Source organism: Liolophura sinensis, chromosome 1 (assembly GCF_032854445.1).
Source record: "Liolophura sinensis isolate JHLJ2023 chromosome 1, CUHK_Ljap_v2, whole genome shotgun sequence".
NCBI classification, from domain to species: domain Eukaryota; kingdom Metazoa; phylum Mollusca; class Polyplacophora; order Chitonida; family Chitonidae; genus Liolophura; species Liolophura sinensis.
In genome coordinates this window covers 54,398,837-54,418,265 of record NC_088295.1, presented here as the reverse complement: position 1 = coordinate 54,418,265, position 19,429 = coordinate 54,398,837, and the positions used below count along the sequence as shown (strand labels likewise).

General features: G+C 38.4%; 1 protein-coding gene across 1 annotated transcript in view; it reads right to left on the bottom strand.

The window, feature by feature from the left end:
* The window catches only part of LOC135462098 (tubby-related protein 4-like), an 81,290-nt gene that overhangs the window by 40,405 nt on the left and 21,456 nt on the right, over nt 1–19,429 (bottom strand). Inside the window, exon 3 of the mRNA XM_064739457.1 lies at nt 132–260. Within this exon, the coding sequence (XP_064595527.1) occupies nt 132–260 (129 nt within the window). The remainder of the gene's footprint in view (nt 1–131; nt 261–19,429) is intronic.

Here is a 19,429-nt window from a genome sequence, read left to right as displayed (position 1 = left end):
ATGTCACTCCTAATTATGGCCCCGGGTTAATAAGAAGTATCAGTAATGAAACCTACCAATCTCTGATAACTTGTCATTCAAGACAGGTTTAGTATGAACGTTCTTTACTTATAAGAGGTTCATAAACTTACCTGGCTATTACGATCATTGATCAATTCTATAGACCAGCGCCCCTCATGTTTGATCCAGACAAAGATGATACCATGGTCATCACAGGTGGCCAGCTTCTGGTAGGGCTCATTCCAGCGCACCAAAACAACCTGCCGAGACAAGATCACATTGTAGATACATTTGGTCATGTAGGATCCCACATCACTTAAAATCCACCAGAATTACCACCATCACAATGTGAATTACCACCATCACAATATGAATTACTACCATCACAATGTGAATTACCACCATCACAAGATGAATTACCACCATCACAATGTGAATTACTGCCATCACAATATGAATTACTAGCATCACAATATGAACTACTACCATCACAATGTGAATTACCACCATCACAATGTGAATTACCACAATCACAATGTGAATTACCACCATCATAATGTGAATTACCACCATCACAATGAGAATTACCACCATCATAATGTGAATTACTAGCATCACAATATGAATTACTAGCATCACAATATGAACTACTACCATCACAATGTGAATTACCACCATCACAATGTGAATTACCACCATCATAATGTGAATTACCACCATCACAATGAGAATTACCACCATCACAATGTGAATTACCACCATCATAATGTGAATTACCATCATCACAATATCTCACAACATTCGACTATCACATGACAACAAGGCATCATACACTGTATACTGGGCTATGTGACAATGTTAAACGCACAGGATGAATCAAGAAAATCCTAAAATTATAGAAACTCTGCTGTACCTGCGCCTAGCTATATCATCATAGCAAACTGTTGTTGTAAAGACAAAGAGTCAGGATACTGTAAAAATTTCCATACAATAAACTGAAAGAAAGTGTCATATGTGATCAGACCTGAAGCCTTGAATTGCAGGGGACTGTAATGTAGATCACAGGACTGCCGAGTGAAGACAGGAAAAATATATTGCATCAAATGTGAAGACAGTTCTCTTTCCTGATGTGTAAGTCAGACAAAATCTTCTTCGATATGATAAGAGAGGATCAGTGTTTGCAGGGTTTGATTTCATACTTGTTTAAATACATATCATCAAGACTGTCGCGTCTGCACTTTCAAAATACATATGGATGATTTTCTTATTTACTTTATTACACTACTGTTGCTGAATTCTTAAAACAGGCCATGTGACCTGGGATATAACTTCAATGGTCAAAAGCCACTGTTCCATATGCTTATTTATTTATTTATTATCTGAATAGTGTTTTATGCTGTACTCAAGAATATTTCACTTTTACAACGGAGGCATACAGCATTGTGGTGGGAGGAAACCGGGCATAGACTGAGGGAAAACCCATGACCATCCCCAGGTTGCTAAAAGACCATCCTACAAATGACCGGAGAAGAACCCTGCATGAGCTGGACTTGAACTCATAGTGACCACATAGGTAAAAGGTTCCTGAGTCATTGAACAATCCTAGCACCTTAATCACTAGGCCACAGAGGCCCCCTCTTGTACTGACTAACTTTCTTGGAAGAGTGGGTAACCCAGCAACTGTAAACAAAACAGATCTACACTCGTAGAAAACTTGTCAACAATTTTGAACAGCATCTTCAGCCTATAGAGGCTGGGAAATTCAAACAAGCCTATCTAATTCTGGTGGAAAAAATGCCAGTAAAAACAATGCATGTAGTAAAGATGTGACCCAAGGGTTGTAATCCAGGGGGTTATCACAACAATACATGACAATAAGATTTTCTACAACAGTTCAGTTTCCTCCACTGGCATGATCCCCTTCTTGCACTGGGGTCCAATTGCATGATCAACCCATGCTGTATCCACAATATTTCAGTTACTTAATTGTAGCACCTGTCAGCTGTTTTTTCTTTTATAGCTATATTCACAGAAGACAAAGTAGTTTCTTTGACCAAGAGCCAAGTCTTCACACATCTTAAGGAGTGACTAAAATATCCATTCACTCTTAAGAGCCCAGTGCAACTTTCCTGACAGCTAATGATGTGCCAAGGGCAACAGGACGCCTGATTGTGTTTTCAGGTACATGTATAGTCACCCTGAACATGGTTTTCCATTCAATGTTCAATGAGAGATCTTATATTTTTACCTTACAGATGTATCTGGTTTTGTTTTGAGTATTTTCAGTTTCACACCAAAAATAGACAAGCCCTCTTCATGCATTGTGTATAGTACTGTGACAGTGAGAATTTCCCTATAGATAAGTTTGGAGCGCTGGATGTGGGTTGCTGAGACCCAAGTTGGAATTCTGGGGTGACACACCAGGTTCCAAGAAGCGTGGGGCTCTGGGCCTATGGGTGTGTGTGTGTGTGTGTGTGTGTGTGTGTGTTGGGGGGGGGGGGGGGGGGGGGGTGGATTTAAGTGGGGAGGAGTGTAACTGGACCAGCTTTCCAGTGCTTATACTAGCAGAAGCTAGTGGGAATTACCCTTTAGCTCAGTTGATAGAGCATATGAAAAAAAAACAATGCTAAAAGCACTGCAAATACCTTGTATGCACAACCCTACGTGTACACAATTATGGACACTGTTATTCATGGACATGTCCAGTTATGAATATGTGTTTATATTTCTTAAGAATTAACTGTACTATTTTTTACAGTTTATCGGGGTATAAAGAAAAAAAACCGCTGTGCAAACTGTCTGCATACGTAGAGCGGAACTGGATTCCAAATACACAATCTCATCTATGGTGTTCTTGTTTTAGCTTTACATAAAAATACTGCATCGTGCATGATTCTGATTTTTGATATTTTTACTCACATGAACGTGTCAGAAATCTTACACACACAGCCCTTGAGCTTTTCCTACCCAAATATACCTGAGTCAGACATATATCGTATCTGATTTTAAGATTTTCATCCAAAAGTCAAGAATCATGCACAAGTCTGGTCTTAAGCTTTTCACCCAAAATTACTTCACTCAGAATTCATGCTTCTTTACATCACACCCAAATTTGAGTTTGTTTTTTTTTTACACAGGTGTACTTCAGTCAGAGATCATGCAAAAGTCTGCTATTGAGTTTTTTTTTCCCAAATGCATTTCACGCTGTCAGAAATCAACTGCTTTTCCCACACTTACATACACGTATACACATAAGAGATGAGTTTATTGATTTTTTAGTGTGATTACCTGCAGAACTGAGGCCTTTAAGCTCAGTCCCTGGGGGAAGGAATTATGTGATGTGCTAAGTATGGCATCCCTAATCTGTCCACCCAGAGGAAACACAATATGTTAGCCAATGCACTCCATTATGTCAGATAAACTGACAAACTCACTTTGAACGCACCGTCAATGGTGTAGAGCTTTTAGAAAATATCTTTCAAAGGATTGAAAGCTAATAAAGCTTGAGGTGCATGCACATACATATAGTTAATGGTTATCTTCAGAAAATTTCTACAGGTTTTTAATGCTAATGAATGAAATATATTGAACATATATATTCTTAAACTTACATTCCTGTTTTCTTTAAGCAAAGGAGTCCTTCATGGGCTTTTGAAACTATAATAAAATGTTATAAAGATCAACTTGGTGATATTATATAGTTGTGTTTGGTGTCTAATATGGTGCAACTTGTAACAAGAATTAGACAGACGTAAGCAGTGTTTGGTGGTGTTTCCACAGACCGAGGTGTTGTGGTGTTTCCATAGACCAAGGTGTTGTGTGTCCACAGAAAAAAGTGTGGTGGTGTTTCCATAGACAAAGGTGTTGTGGTATGTCCAAAGACAAAGGTGTTGTGGTGTTTCCATAGACAGAAGTGTAGTGGTGTTTCCATAGACCAAGGTGTTGTGGTATGTCCATAGACCAAGGTGATGTGGATTTTCCATAGACCAAGGTGATGTGGATTTTCCATAGACCAAGGTGATGTGGATTTTCCATAGACCAAGGTGTTGTGGTGTTTCCATAGACCAAGGTGTTGTGTGTCCACAGACAAAAGTGTGGTGGAGTTTCCAAAGACAAAGGTGTTGTGGTGTTTCCATAGACAAAAGTGTAGTGGTGTTTCCATAGACAAAAGTGTAGTGGTGTTTCCATAGACAAAGGTGTTGTGGTGCTTCCATAGACCAAGGTGTTGTGGTGTTTCCATAGACCAAGGTGTTGTGGATTTTCCATAGACCAAGGTGTTGTGGTATGGCCATAGAAAAAAGGTGTTGTGGTTTTCCATAGACCAAGGTGTTGTGGATTTTCCATAGACCAAGGTGTTGTGTGTCCACAGACAAAAGTGTGGTGGTGTTTCTAAAGACAAAGATGTTGTGGTGTTTCCAAAGACAAAGGTGTTGTGGTGTTTCCATAGACCAAGGTGTTGTGGTGTTTACATAGACCAAGGTGTTGTGGTATGGCCATAGAAAAAAGGTGTTGTGGTTTTCCATAGAGCACGGTGTTGTGTTCCATAGACAAAAGTGTTGTGGCGTTTCCACAGACAAAGGTGTTGTGGTGTTTCCATAACCAAAGGTGTTGTGGTGTTTCCATAACCAAAGGTGTGGTAGTGTTTCCACAGACAAGTGTTGTGGTGCTTCCATAGACAGAGGTGTTGTGTTTCCATAGATAAAGGTGTTGTGGTGTTTCCATAGACAAAGGTGTTGTGGTGTTTCCATACACAAAGGTGTTGTGGTGTTTCCACAGACACATGTGATGTGGTATTTCCATAGACAAAGGTGTTGTGGTATTTCCATAGACAAATGTGTTGTGGTATTTCCATAGACGAAGTTGTGGTGGTGTTTCCATAGACAAGGGTGTTGTGGTGTTTCCATAGACAAAGAAGTTGAGGTGTTTCCATAGAGACTGGAGTGCTGGTGTTTGCATAACCGAAGGTGTGGTGGTGTTTCCATAGACCAAGGCATTGTGGTATGTCCATAGATGAAGGTGTTGTAGTATTTCCATAGACAGAGGAGTTGTGTTTCCATAGACAAAGCTGTTGTGGTGTTTCCACAGACATAGGTGTTGTGGTGTTTTCATAGACAAAGGTGTTGTGGTATTTCCATAGACAAAGGTGTTGTGGTGTTTCCATAGACATAGGTGTTGTGGTGTTTCCATAGACAAAGGTGTTGTGGTGTTTCCATAGACAGAGGTGTTTTGTTTCCATAGACAAAAGTGTTGTGGAGTTTTCATAGACAAAGGTGTTGTGGTGTTTCAATAGACATAGGTGGTGTGGTGTTTCAATAGACATAGGTGGTGTGGAGTTTCCACAGACATAGGTGTTGTGGTGTTTCCATAGACAGAGGTGTTGTGTTACCATAGACAGAGGTGTTGTGTTTCCATAGACAAAAGTGTTGTGGTGTTTTCATAGACAAAGATGTTGTGGTGTTTCCACAGACATAGGTGTTGTGGAGTTTCCACAGACATAGGTGTAGTGGTGTTTCCATAGACAAAGGTGTTGTGGTGTTTCCATAGACAGAGGTGTTGTGTTTCCATAGACAAAAGTGTTGTGGTGTTTTCATAGACAAAGGTGTTGTGGTGTTTCCATAGACAGAGGTGTTGTGTTTCCATAGTCAAAAGTGTTGTGGTGTTTTCATAGACAAAGGTGTTGTGGTGTTTCAATAGACATAGGTGCTGTGGAGTTTCCACAGACATAGGTGTTGTGGTGTTTCCATAGACAAAGGTGTTGTGGTGTTTCCATCGACAGAGGTGTTGTGTTTCCATAGACAAAAGTGTTGTGGTGTTTTCACAGACAAAGGTGTTGTGGTGTTTCCATAGACATAGGTGTTGTGGTGTTTCAACAGACACAGGTGTTGTGGAGTTTCCACAGACAAAGGTGTTGTGGTGTTTCCATAGACAAAGGTGTTGTGTATCCTGACTGAATTCAGCTTAAACAACTCCCTGCTGATCTATGACTTTGCCAGCCACACAAACAGTTTAATCGATGGAGCCTTAATCAGAGATACACTGACAGTCAGCACTCAGTTCAATATTAGATGAACCCTTCTTCAGGCTATTTGTCAAATTACTTCTTTTTTGCCCAAGCTTTTGGCTTGCCTACCTAGTTTTCTATACAATACAAAGAGCTTGCTGCAGCTGATAACACAACATATTCCTTCAGGAATATACGCCCAGTCATATACTTTGCAACAACGTGAATGTGCATTTCAGACTTAAATTTGTTTAACCTTAACAAAACTAGAGTATATCACATGTTAATGACTGACCCATTTTACAAGAAAGTATTAAAAGTGAAAAAGGTTGTACACCATTTTCCGTTTGAGTTCACATCAGTATACATGTACCAATAATAAGAAAAACATCATCAGTAGCCTATTAGTAGCAGAATTTATATCTGCCATTAAAGATTCAAAAGTTAAGCACAGATGAAGCTGGTCTGCTAACTACGTGATCTGCCGGGGGCCACAAAATGGATCTGAACTCAAAAATTGATCAAAATCAGACAATATTTAACTCACACTAAAACGACAACTGATCAGGCTGGGTTTTGAATTTGATATGAGCTATACACAAAATGAACCCACACAAAATGAACCCACACACAAGTGTTATCGACCGGCCCTGATAGCAGAGTTGGTAGAGCGTCCGCTTCGGGAGTGGTAGATCCAGGATCAATCCTGGGTCGAGTCACACCTAAGACTTTAAAAGAGGAAGTTTGTAACTTCCTCACTTGGTGTTCAGCACGAAAGGGATAGTGCAACGACTGGTTGACCCGTATCAGTATAATGGCTTTGGTAAGTCGTCTCAGTGAAGCAGCACTAGATAAAAGAGCGTGCCTGAAACAAGGAGGCACATCACATACATCCTAAGGATTCCTTCGTCGCCATATGACTGAAAAATTGTTGAGCACGACGTTAAACCCCAAGCACTCACTCACTCAATCACTCACTCACTCACTCACAAATGTTATCAAATTTGGAAAATATTTGGAACCGTTACATATGTTGCACAGAAAACAACCAATGAGAATCATGGAATTCATTAAATATGCAAAATTTATGAACAGATTGGGCTGGTTTTCAAACCTGATCATCTATTCAAGAAATTGCACGCAAAACGTTATCCAAATCAGACAACGTTTGAGGAGGTGTTGCACAAAAGCAAATCCATGACAGACAAACCTAAATTAATATAATATCCTTTCCCTTTGTGCAGAAGTGTGTGACAACAAGGGCTAGAAGCCTTGGGGTTTCAAAGAGTCTGGGTTTTTTTCTCTTTGTAAGAAAAGAAAAACAGCCTCTCTTTTGTATAGAAGTACACGGAGTGAACTTCTGTCAATAGCATTTAATATACTGGATGCAAAAAACCTCTCTGATACATTGGCACAAACACAAAATGATTTTTTAAAGTGAAGTATGTCTGAAAGGTCAGAGACTTTCAATCTGGAACTCCTCACATGCCATTTGTTAGGATTTTGTTAAATTTGGGCATAAACTTTAAAAGGCAGTGTTAGCAAGACCTACATTTAATTTAACTTTTTACAACTGATACTACAGGGAAGTCCTACCCTACAGTATACAGTGTACTTTGGCTTGAATACCGTAAGTTTTGACTGCTTGGGATAAACCACCAACCTCTGGCCTATCAGAGACAAAAGTTCTTCAACAATTGCACAAACACCCACACAAGCACTGATGGCTACATACATGTTCTGACATCAAGACCAGAAGAGGCTGTCAAAGTGAAGGAATCTGCAGATTCCTGTCCAAAATTACAACTCTTAAAACGAAATAGGAGAATAAATGGAATGATTGTATAACAAATGAACAATATGGGGATCAATTTCTTAGTATACATGACTTAAAAATTGCCCTCTCTGCCCCTCAACTCTTCCCCACCCCCTCCCATAAAGCCCAACCCACTCCTTAGTGCATTTTTAGAGGCAAACAAAACCATTATTTTCGTGTTCACACTTACTCATTTTTCCAGAGGGGATATCGCCTTCCCTTTCAAACAAGCATCAAAACACCTTCCTACGATCAGAATTTAACTGCTAGAATCAAGTGAATAAGGTTATTTCAGTGACTTAAAAAGTATTCAGAATAAAAAAAAAATGCAGTGAATACAAAATATTCTGAACAACATTCAGAAAACAGAATGCTCACTCGGTTCAAACAAAGTGGTGAATTTTTGTTTATTGGTACCTGTTCTAGCCTATGGAAATTGTATCGTCTCTCTGATCATCAGATGAGTAAAGCATGATCACTATAAATCTATCTATTTGGCCAAACCCCCAAAATGTACTTGTATCTTTGTATGAAGCCTGTAGGTTGAATGGTGTGGAAAGTTGTCCCAGGCTCTGAGATCACTGCATGGTCACAGGCTCTGAGATCACTGCATGGTCCCAGGCTCTGAGATCACTGCATGGTCACAGGCTCTGAGATCACTGCATGGTCCCAGGCTCTGAGATCACTGCATGGTCCCAGGTTCTGAGATCACTGCATGGTCCCAGCCCCTCGCTGGTCGCAGCTAATTTTCAGTATTACAATTCTTACCCAGAAAGTGTTATCCAAATAATAATGCATCTAACTAATACTGATGGTTAAGCCATTTTCTAATTAACCCCTATCCATCAACCCATACTGGAACGCAGTGTATCTATAATAATAAGTCTTATCCCAAACAGTGATCATGCTATTGCTTAAACCATGTCATTTCTTATTCACATCTATGGGTATCCGTCACTACATATTGGATTCTATATTAATTAATAAATCCTTATTCCACATAATGATAATGCTGTTGCTTAAACCATGTCATACCTTATTCACATCTATGTGTATCCGTCAGTCCATATTGAATACTACATTAATTTATAAAGCCTGATCCCAAATAATGATACGGGCATCCGTGGCTCAGTTGGTTAGCGCGCAAGCGCAGCGTTATGACCTGGGAGCCTCTCACCAATGCAGTCGCTGTGAGTTCAAGTCCAGCTCATGCTGGCTTTCTCTCTGGCCGTATGTGGGAAGGTCTGCCAGCAACCTGCGGATGGTCTCGGGTTTCCCCCGGGCTCTGCCCGGTTTCCTCCCACCATAATGCTGGCCACTGTCATATAAGTGAAATATTCCTGAGTACGGCGTAAAACACCAATCAAATAAATAAATAAATCAAATAATGATAATGCTGTTGCATAACCATTTAATCGCCATGATATGACTGAAATACTGTTGAAGCTGAGTTATTAACGCCAAAGTCGTTTATACATTCATTTAAACCATTTTCTAAATCACATCAATCCATATTGACTGAGTATCGTCACACGTATCGATTAGTACAAATTCTAAATTACAAATATAGATTGAAATTGATCACCCGTCCAGCAGTAAGTTTCCGATGTTTTCTCTAAGCACATGTACTGCAGTATTTCACAGCCATCATCAAGTGCCATCATGTTACCTGTACATTTACACCATGTTACCTGCACATTTACACCATGTTACCTGTACATTTACATCATGTTACCTGTACATTTACATCATGTTACCTGTACATTTACACCATGTACGTATGTGTGTGTCCAGAAACTAAAGGAAGACCAGCTGAAATTATGAGACTTATCTTAATGTACGAAGTCTGGCTTCTTATGACAAGCTAAGACTTCGCTATCAGCCTTGGAAGAGTGATCAAAGCTGACATTATTAAGAGAGGTCTTTAACTTTGTATGTATAATCAATGTATGTATATCAAGCCTATGGAAATTCATTTGGGATTGCTCATAGCATCCCACTTGGAACTTTGAGTGAGACTTCAGTGAATTCAGTGAAAGTCCATCAAAAACTCACATGAAAGTGCCTCTCCAGAAGTTTTTGAAATGACTACAGATAGACCTAGAGACAGATGGAGAGATGGAAGGATAGGCCCACCATATATATATATATATATATATATATATATATATATATATATATATATATGAAATATTCTCTGTTACAAAGATAAAAACACACAATGCCTCTAACATTCACAACGATAAAGATAAAAGTTTAACCATAGTGAGTATTCCCATACATCTTCATCACATACATGATCGCCGGCTGTCCTCTAAAACAATATCATGTCATTATGACGGCTGGTATGCACATGCTTCAATGGTGAGATAATCAGCATGACTATCTCCTGTCACTGTCATGTTTTCATTACTGAGCCTTCTCTCTTGCCTTAGTCCCACAAGGCACTGTCTGAAGACTCATTGATTTTCATAAGTGTAATATGAAGCCTCTATGCCTATGGGATCCCGTTTCAATCCTTTGAAGCTACAGGAAAAGAAAATATGCATGCCTTGGGCCAATCTAGCTCTCGGAAAATAAAATCAAAGTGAATGAAACATTGCTTCTGGTGCATTTCCTTCACTGGCATGTTTTTTGTCCAAAACAACAAAAAAATAAACAATTCACAAGATTCCAGACAAGATTTTCATTACAATGGCTTTCAAACAAACGGTATTGTAGTCAACTAAATACATAACTTAATAATAACAACTTTATTTCTTCAACACAGTTTACATGTATCACAGATCTATTTCTTCTACACAGTCCACATGCATCACAAACTAAGTCTACAGAATGTAACTACTCAATGGTAAAAGGGAAAGGTGTGTGCGCCCAACCACTTTGCAGGTGAGTCCAACCACTCTGCAGGTAACTCCAACCACTCTGCAGGTTAGTCCAACCACTCTGCAGGTGAGTCGTTGGTTCAATCACAGCCGTGGACAGGGTTCCTTAATCCCCAAGCATCATTTCCTAGGAGGGCTTCGTTAAATTAAATGGTGCTCTTAGGGGGCAATTTGTTCAGTCTTTAGTTCAATGGTGACCACTTGCCTTCTATCAATATGGTTAGCGCGCTAGCGCAGCGTAATGACCGATGAGTCTCTCACCAATGCAGCGCTGTGAGTTCAAGTCCAGCTCATGCTGGCTCTCCGGCCACGTATGGCCGGAGAGGGACCTGCAACCTGCGGATGGTTGTGGGTTTCCCCCGGGCTCTGCCCAGTTTCCACCCACCATAATGCTGGCCGCCGTTGTATAAGTGAAATATTCTTGAGTACCACGTAAAACACCAATCAAATAAATAAATAAATAAATAAATAAATAAATCTATCAATATGGTGAGTAGCTAGGTCACACATAAGAAAATTAATCGTTAACTTTCCAATGGTGTGTGGTTTATTACCTAAAGCACTCTCTTTTCCTCATTCCATAAAAATGACTGACAATGTACACTTGCAAAAGTTTCAACTATGATCTTAAACAAGAATCAATTAAATAAAGTAAAGCTTGTTTAACTTCTCGAAAGACACAATGGTCAGAAAGTCACAATGGTTGTTCACTTGATCAGCAAACACAGCTAGTAGTTATCACAGAAATTCAAGCTTTAGTTGACAGAGTACTGTTCAGGAGTCTGCCTTTTTAAAGCTGTCGCAACATTTGTGTGACGTGAAATCCATATTACTGAAGAGATACATCACCACAGTAAATGTGCTTGGCATAGCATTGTCAGAACTTTGTCAAATGGATCCCTGCCCCTGATCGATCAGATTCGCAGGGGCTGCCTGACGCAAATAAATATTAGATTGCTGCTACATGTATTGGACAGTAACACAACTTTTTAAAACAAAACCTAATTTAAAAGACGCACAAACATAGCGTTTTGGGGCAGGGAAATTTTAATTCAGCACCAGTTGCAAAAGGGAGATAATTACATGCCTTAAATGTTTCTGCCTCAGATATTCTGATGGCTTTTCATACTCCCTTTGTACATCACACCACTGCCAGGTTGGTTTGTTCAATATAAAAAGTTTTCGTCTCACTGTCAGTTATTATTCAAAGCCTTTTGGTTGTTCTCAACATCGAAACAAAGTTTAGAAGGAACATGTGAAAAAGTTCTGATGAAGAGACAAAAGTTCTTTAGAATAAATCATACTCAGCCAGCACTGCGCAGAAAAAAATGAGCATAAAAAAAAAACATGCGGCCTTAACTGTAACTTTATATTTTGTATAATTTACATCCTCTGGGACTATAAATATGACTGAACTCCAAACCACTGGCCAAAATGGTTGCATCCGGTTCAGGCAGGTCAGGTGTTAAAGCCCTGTTATTGGATAACACTAGCTAGCTAGTGTTAGCAAATCTGGTCTGAGAACCAAACACGCAATTTCTTCTAAAAGTACACCGCATGATTAAAACAAGTGTACAGTGAATAAAACAGTCCAGCGATTACAGTGTACCTCGATAACTGATGAAACCATCATTTTTCCATTAGTCAGACACCACACCAAGAATTTGATACAGGAGTTTGTTTCGTCAGACGCAGAATACTAGAATGCAATGTAGTGAGTAGAAAACTCGGCACATCTGAGGACAGATGCTAACCTATGAATTATTCAATTCTTTTATGGATAATTTAGCTGCGCTAACAAACTTCCTTGAAACATGTCATGTATTTAATGGTAATACAAATTACATGAACACGTATCGTCATTTTTTTACCCATATTTGTCATAGGTGAGAAGCCATGCATTAATTCAATGACACGCTCTCATTAAGTCTTTTTCATCATACTTCTTTTCAAATTTCCATCTAAAACATTCGCATGAGGAATTACAAAATTCCATTATTCCCACTGTCAGAGCAACATGAAGCCTAACATGAAATTTTAAAGTGATGATGGTTTCAGTAGAAATCGACAACTGCACAGTGTGATGATGAATGAATATAGGAAATCACATCATAAAAGAGTTTCATCTTTTTTTTTTTCAAGTTTTTACACCTCAAAATACATCCATGTACAACATGAAATGCAAATTCTGATGATCTGTTTACAGTCTGCACATGACAGATCACTGGAAGAATGGAAATGGCAAATGAATTCAGCTTTATAGCATAGAGAGAGGATCTTGTTTAAAAAAAAAACAATGGAATTGCATTTGGTAAATTCGAAAACAACAAGGTAATCATAATTCAAGCAAAATGGACAATTCGCCAAAAGAAAACCCTATTTATTTAAGCAGGCCATGAAAATCTGGTGTTGATGGTTACCTCAGAACTGCCAGCATTATGGTAGGAGGAAAACTGGCACATGTATGTTTGAAAGCAAAGATTAAAATTTTTTAAAAATTCCAATTTTATTCTTGCTCTAAATAAAACACCAGTTATACACATACATGTACAAGTACATGTAACCTGGACAACAATTAAATACCTAATGTGGAACTGCCAATAGGTAATAACGGTTGGACTAAAACTTGTTTTATCATGACCAATGAAATGGTATAACTCCTTCCGCCTGTATCAAGACGGTTCAAAGCTGTGGGCTCATTTGTTTGTTTTTTCTTTACTACGTCACAATGAGGAACTCGTAAAACTCTTTCTCGTCCGTGTCCAAAACTGTGAAATCATTTTGTTCTTTCCTATGTTACGTCACAATTATCAGTGTATGTGTGCTCACAATACATAGGAAGTACACAAGCACTGCAACGTGCAACGTCCTCATCTCTCTCATTGTAAGCTTCACCTCGAATCCAGCAGTCAGGTTGCAGTCTACACATGTACCTGGCAAAGAATTGTCGTGGTTTACATTTGTTTTCCTTTAACTTATAGATTCTTGACCAATGAAATAAAACAAATAATAAACGGTAAGGACAAACTGGTTAATATGGTAACATCTGAACAAGAAGGTTGCAACACATCAGCTTATAAATACATTATCCCCCACTTATTACACTTGTAGGTCTGAATCTACAGGCAATTTTGTAATGATATTTACCTGAATCAGAGTTCATAAAAATTAACTTGTTTACATACTGTAATTCTTTTCACATGTTCTAAAATCTTTATTCAAGCATATTCTGAGAGCAAAATGATACTTTTGGTGATGTCCAGCTTCCCCAAGGTTGATAAATAAAGGTATTTAATATTTTTTTTTTAATTCACACTCAAGAACTTTCCAATTGCAAAGTTCAGGGAAGAAAACATTCTTTACCAGGTACAGTACCTAAAAAACTTTCAGATTTACACCCTGCAATCGAAGCTGCAAAGAGTTGGATTCAAGCCTATGACCTCGGTCACGACCCAATCAACGGTGACCAGAATAACTCTTCAGCTAATAAGACAGGCTACTGGCAATGTGGTCAAGATAGTAGCCTACAAATTGGATTCTAACAGTCTCAGAGTTTAATCAGAACATAAAATTGTAGTGGAGTTGTTTTAAGGTTAATAGCAATTTGGTTACCATGGTAACTTCTGAAGTGAATAAGTGTAGTTCATGACACTTTATCAGACAAAAATATCTGATATCACCAAAAACTAAACAAGAATCATATCAAAAGTCAGAAGATGAAATATCCCCTGGCTTCACACGCACCCCACGTTACATACATCATGGATAATGACAATTTCATTACTCTTTAAACTCAAATGATGTACTGTAACCAACAAACTACATGCACATCTTCAGATAATTGTCACCATAATTAACACTTACAAAAGTTTTATGTAAACCTGTTGAAAGTTGTATGAGTTTTGTACAGAATCCAGTCCAGACTTCATTCCAAGTGATAACCTGAAGTATAATTCAATGAATGCTAACCAAAAAACATGTGCACATTTATATATTATCCCACTTAAACACATCATCGAAATTTTACAAAAGCCATCAAAACTTCATGAACTGCTTTGATGTGCTTTCATGTTTTCCATGTCCAGATTGCAAAAAGTCACTTGTGCATCTTCAAATAGTCCCCTTAAAACATAATCCAGACAAAACTTTAGGAGTTCCGTTAACAAGAATTGCTTATGACTTGACTTGACTTGACAAAACACACAGAGGGAGGAACAGACAGACAGACAAAGACATGGACAGACAGGCAAAGGCATGGACAGACAGACAGACAAAGACGTCGACAGACAGGCAAAGGCATGGACAGACAGACAAAGACATGGACAGACAGACAAAGACATGGACAGACAGACAAAAACATGGACAGACAGACAAAGACATGGACAGACAGACACAGACATGGACAGACAGACAAAGGCATGGACAGACAGACAAAGGCATGGACAGACAGACAAAGACGTCAACAGACAAAGACATGGACAGACAGACAAAGACATGGAAAGACAGAACGACAAAATCACCGCCACACACAAGTAATATAATCTGCCTTCTCGGTGGGCATGTAATAAAACTGGCAATTTCAACAACATTGCATCTCAAGTCAATCTGGCATCGGCTGGGGTTTTCTTACGTACCCAATCAATGTGTAAACAGGGGCTTTTTAAACATTGTCAGGTTTACAGGTCCATGGAAGGGCAATGGGTGAATTGATCCCCAGCATGGCCGGGACACTACTATCCCACCACAACCCTGTCAGGGCTGCCAGCCAATTCAGCAAGGTTTATATGGGATTCTCCAGAAAATCTCATTGATCACTGCTACTCGATCCATGCCCTGGTTCAGTACAGTATCGATTCCCAGGCAGGAATCCTACCAGCTATACCCAGTCGGATTTGTCATTGCAACAGAACACAGTCTACTGCCCTGTTACACCCTCAGTAATCCCACCTTTTCACCATGCACTTTCAGCATTGTCTTTGAGACAGGACAAGAAAATTATACGTACAAACTGCAGTCACCAAAACAAAACATAGTTAAAGAGACTAAAAATCTTCCATCATGGATGGACACCCTTTTACCAAATTCTACGTTTAATTCTGTTTTCTATCATCTGACAATTTTACCTTCCATTCTATCAAACACTTTTAAAATAGAAAATATAGCCAAATCTTGACATAATACATCTTTTTGTTTTAGAAAATAACCTCTGTCATAATGTTTTCAGATTTAGACTTTATTGGTGGGTAAGGACACATTTACACAAGCCCTAAAAAAATCAGGTTTATGTGTTGTGGAAACCTAGATCTCATGACCGAAAAATTAAATAGGTACCTGACAATACCACTGACATACAGATAATGCAGATAAGAATCATTTAATCAAATGCATAGATCAAAGTATGAGTAAAACGATAGTCATCTCTACAAATATGTATTTTGGGCATAACAGTCCCATACATAGAGTGGACATGTCAACAGTATACAATAAATGTTAATTACACAGTGAACAACAATTAGGTTGTGCAGACACCCAGTTTTAAAAGATTTTTTTTTGATTTCAACAAATTGCAACAGGTTCCTTTGATGGAAAGCATTTTTTTACTTCTTGTCACAGGTAGTAATTTGCATAGATTGGCTTCTCAGTTTATTCCAATCCATTTAGGCCAATCCCATCCATTGCTATGGCATGATAAAAAAACATCCATCACATTTGACATGCTTTTATTGTGTACCACTGCAAATGTATGATAAATGATATCCTAATACAAAACTGCAAAGCGCATTTTATACGAAGCATATACTACCGGTAAACACAGCTAGTTCACGTACATCGATGCATAAAGATAACAAGGTGAGGAAAATGTTAGGGGAAAGGGAGAAAATGATAGTGGAGGAAATATCTCTTTTTCACCAGATCAATGCCAACAACAAGGGCCAGAAGTACAGACATTTATGATTACTCAACCATAAAAACCTGGTATAAAGCTAGGTGAAGCATAAATGGACAAGGCCAACCTTCAAAATATGCTTGTTTCACTGATCTTCAGAAAATTATGGTTGGTATGTTTGTATTTTCTTTTTCTTACTACTTCAATAAACTTTTGAATTTAATGACAAATGGCTCTGGGATTATCTGGAAAAAAAGTTATAAATGCATTTACCTACAGCCTTTTTTCTGCTGGGTAGGTAGGGTTACATAAAACAAACATATTTTCAATGATGGCCCAATGTAACGTTATATAAGTTTATATTCTTGCTTTTATAGAAATCTAGGTCTTAAAAGACATTTTACACCCTATTGCTGTAAGTAATGACAAATGTTAACCTTTTCACAAAGAATTTTGATCCTACAGACAATCTGGTGGACTTCGTAGCAAAGCCTACATACAAAAGCGATGCACAAAGTCTAGGTGAGGAAATTTAACTGACAGGAATCCTGTCTAATTAAATCACATATGTTGTATCACATCAGCACTATAATTCCCAACAGGGTAGTGCCTTACACACCATGGAATGTTAGCCTGACAATTCTATGCATAGCCAATAAACCACAAACAAAGCCTACATTTATTTCTGCTGACACTCTAGAAGAAGAACAAGCCTTTGTCAGCAGAAAGCCAGCAAATCTGAGCAGGTTTCCTTTCAGGACTAAGTCTCTGGGATTGCATTAATGTACAAGTAATGTAGCCTGCCACATCCTCACGAGCTCTGTTCAGTCCCTCAGCGTTTTTGTTGGTGACCACTATGGATGTATGCCCTCAGGCACTATCCGCATGCATTGGTTTCCAGGCGAACAGCTTCATCCTAACTGCCACAGAAAATCAGCCTATCTAAAAAGCAATTATCCACTTACATGCCAAACAAACTGCAACGGGGTAATTACTGGGGGTTAGAAACCGATTATGGGAGGCCAAGCTTCCCAGAAGAATTGCAAAACACACACACAAGGCAACCTTGTGTGGCTAATGATATGTCCACAAAATTCGCATTGTGTAACCAACGTAAAAAACTTGACACTCACACAATGGACAGGACACTGTGGAGTTTGAATAACTGGAGACGGACAAACACATACAACAGACAGCTTCTCTGATAATAAAAACATATTATATTAATAGTCATGAACTAAGGTGTGGAAGCAAGTTCTGATCAATACAACGGTAGTCCCAACATATACAAGCCAACAACTCAAACCATCAAAAACTGAAGCTGCAATACGTGTATGTAGCAGGATCACCTTCTACAATGTAACCTGGGCAAATAATTAACAAGGCTGTTCAACCTCACTTTTGACACATTCAATGTGTAAGAATTATTAGCAATGTTTTCTTTCTTTCCTGGCCCCGAATTACCAAGCAATTTTAGACTTATGTCAAAATTTCACATCACTTTAAAACTGTTATTTCTTACGCAACAAAGTCAAAATATTGCTTGACATCGTAAATTCTGTGTATGTCATTATCAAATAAATTTCAAAGAAATAATACAAGAGAATAACGTGCTTTATGTTACCAAGAAAAATTCTGGCTTAAGTCTAGGATTGCTTTATAATCCCGGGACCTGGAAAATGAAATTTAAGAATACAGCAACCATCTGTTTATGAATTCGTATACCACTGCTCTCCAGTGTGTGATTTTATTTCCCCAAATGACTCCTCCTGATTTCTGATTGTAACTTTGTAATACATTGTACACTGGTGTTTCAGAGCTTCATTGAAGCATATTCAACTTTTTTGCAACAATGTACAGTTGAATATTAACAGCCTTTGTCTCATCTGAATTTCTTTTTTAATTTTTCAACCACTAGTGTGCCCAACTATGAAATATTTATTTCTTAGTCTGTTAAGCCAACATGGGGTCTGGCTGAGAGGTTCACTGTATAAAAATGAGTAGCTAAATGCCTTAAATACTTCATTTAACTGTTGTGTACATCAAATATTATTGAATATAGTTTTTATACTAAGATTATGTAATGTCCACAAATCATTATTATTTGACTCTGAATGCTCAGTTGTAAATGTTGGCATTTCTATTAGAGTGCATGGACGTCTTTGTGTTTTCATCTATACACTTTAACATTTCATTTAAACTAACATACTGGTATTAATTGGTACCTTGATTCAGAGCTTATGCATGTACATTTATAGCCAATTTCATACAAACAACAGTTAAGTGAATTAAGACACCAATATAGATGTATATGTGTATATGTATGTATTCTTGGGGTTTTACACCATACTTAATAATTTTTCAGTTCTTTAATGATGACGAGTCATTACATCTAGGTATGCGTAGGTATACTGTGTCTTCTCATTTCCTCGTCTTTATTACGTGGAAACATTCTATCATATTCTGGGGACCTCTATGGCCAAGGTGGTTGGAATGCCAATGAGTCCAATGACCCAGGGCCTCTCACCAATATCGTCTCTGTGAGTTCAAGTCCAGCTCAGGCTGGTTCCTCCTCCCACCATACCACTGGTCGTCATCGAATAAGTGTAATATTCTTGAGGACGACGTAAAACACAAATCAAATAAATAAATAAATTTTTAATTCTTAACATTGTGAATAGAGGTAAGGGTATGTTAAAATGATGACGCAGCCCCATACTGTGACAGGCAGGTATCATAACCCAGACAACCACATGCCCACATCTCTCAGAATTCCAACACACTGACAAAATGCTAGTACATTGTATGAAAACACATGTATAATAAATGTGCACATATAT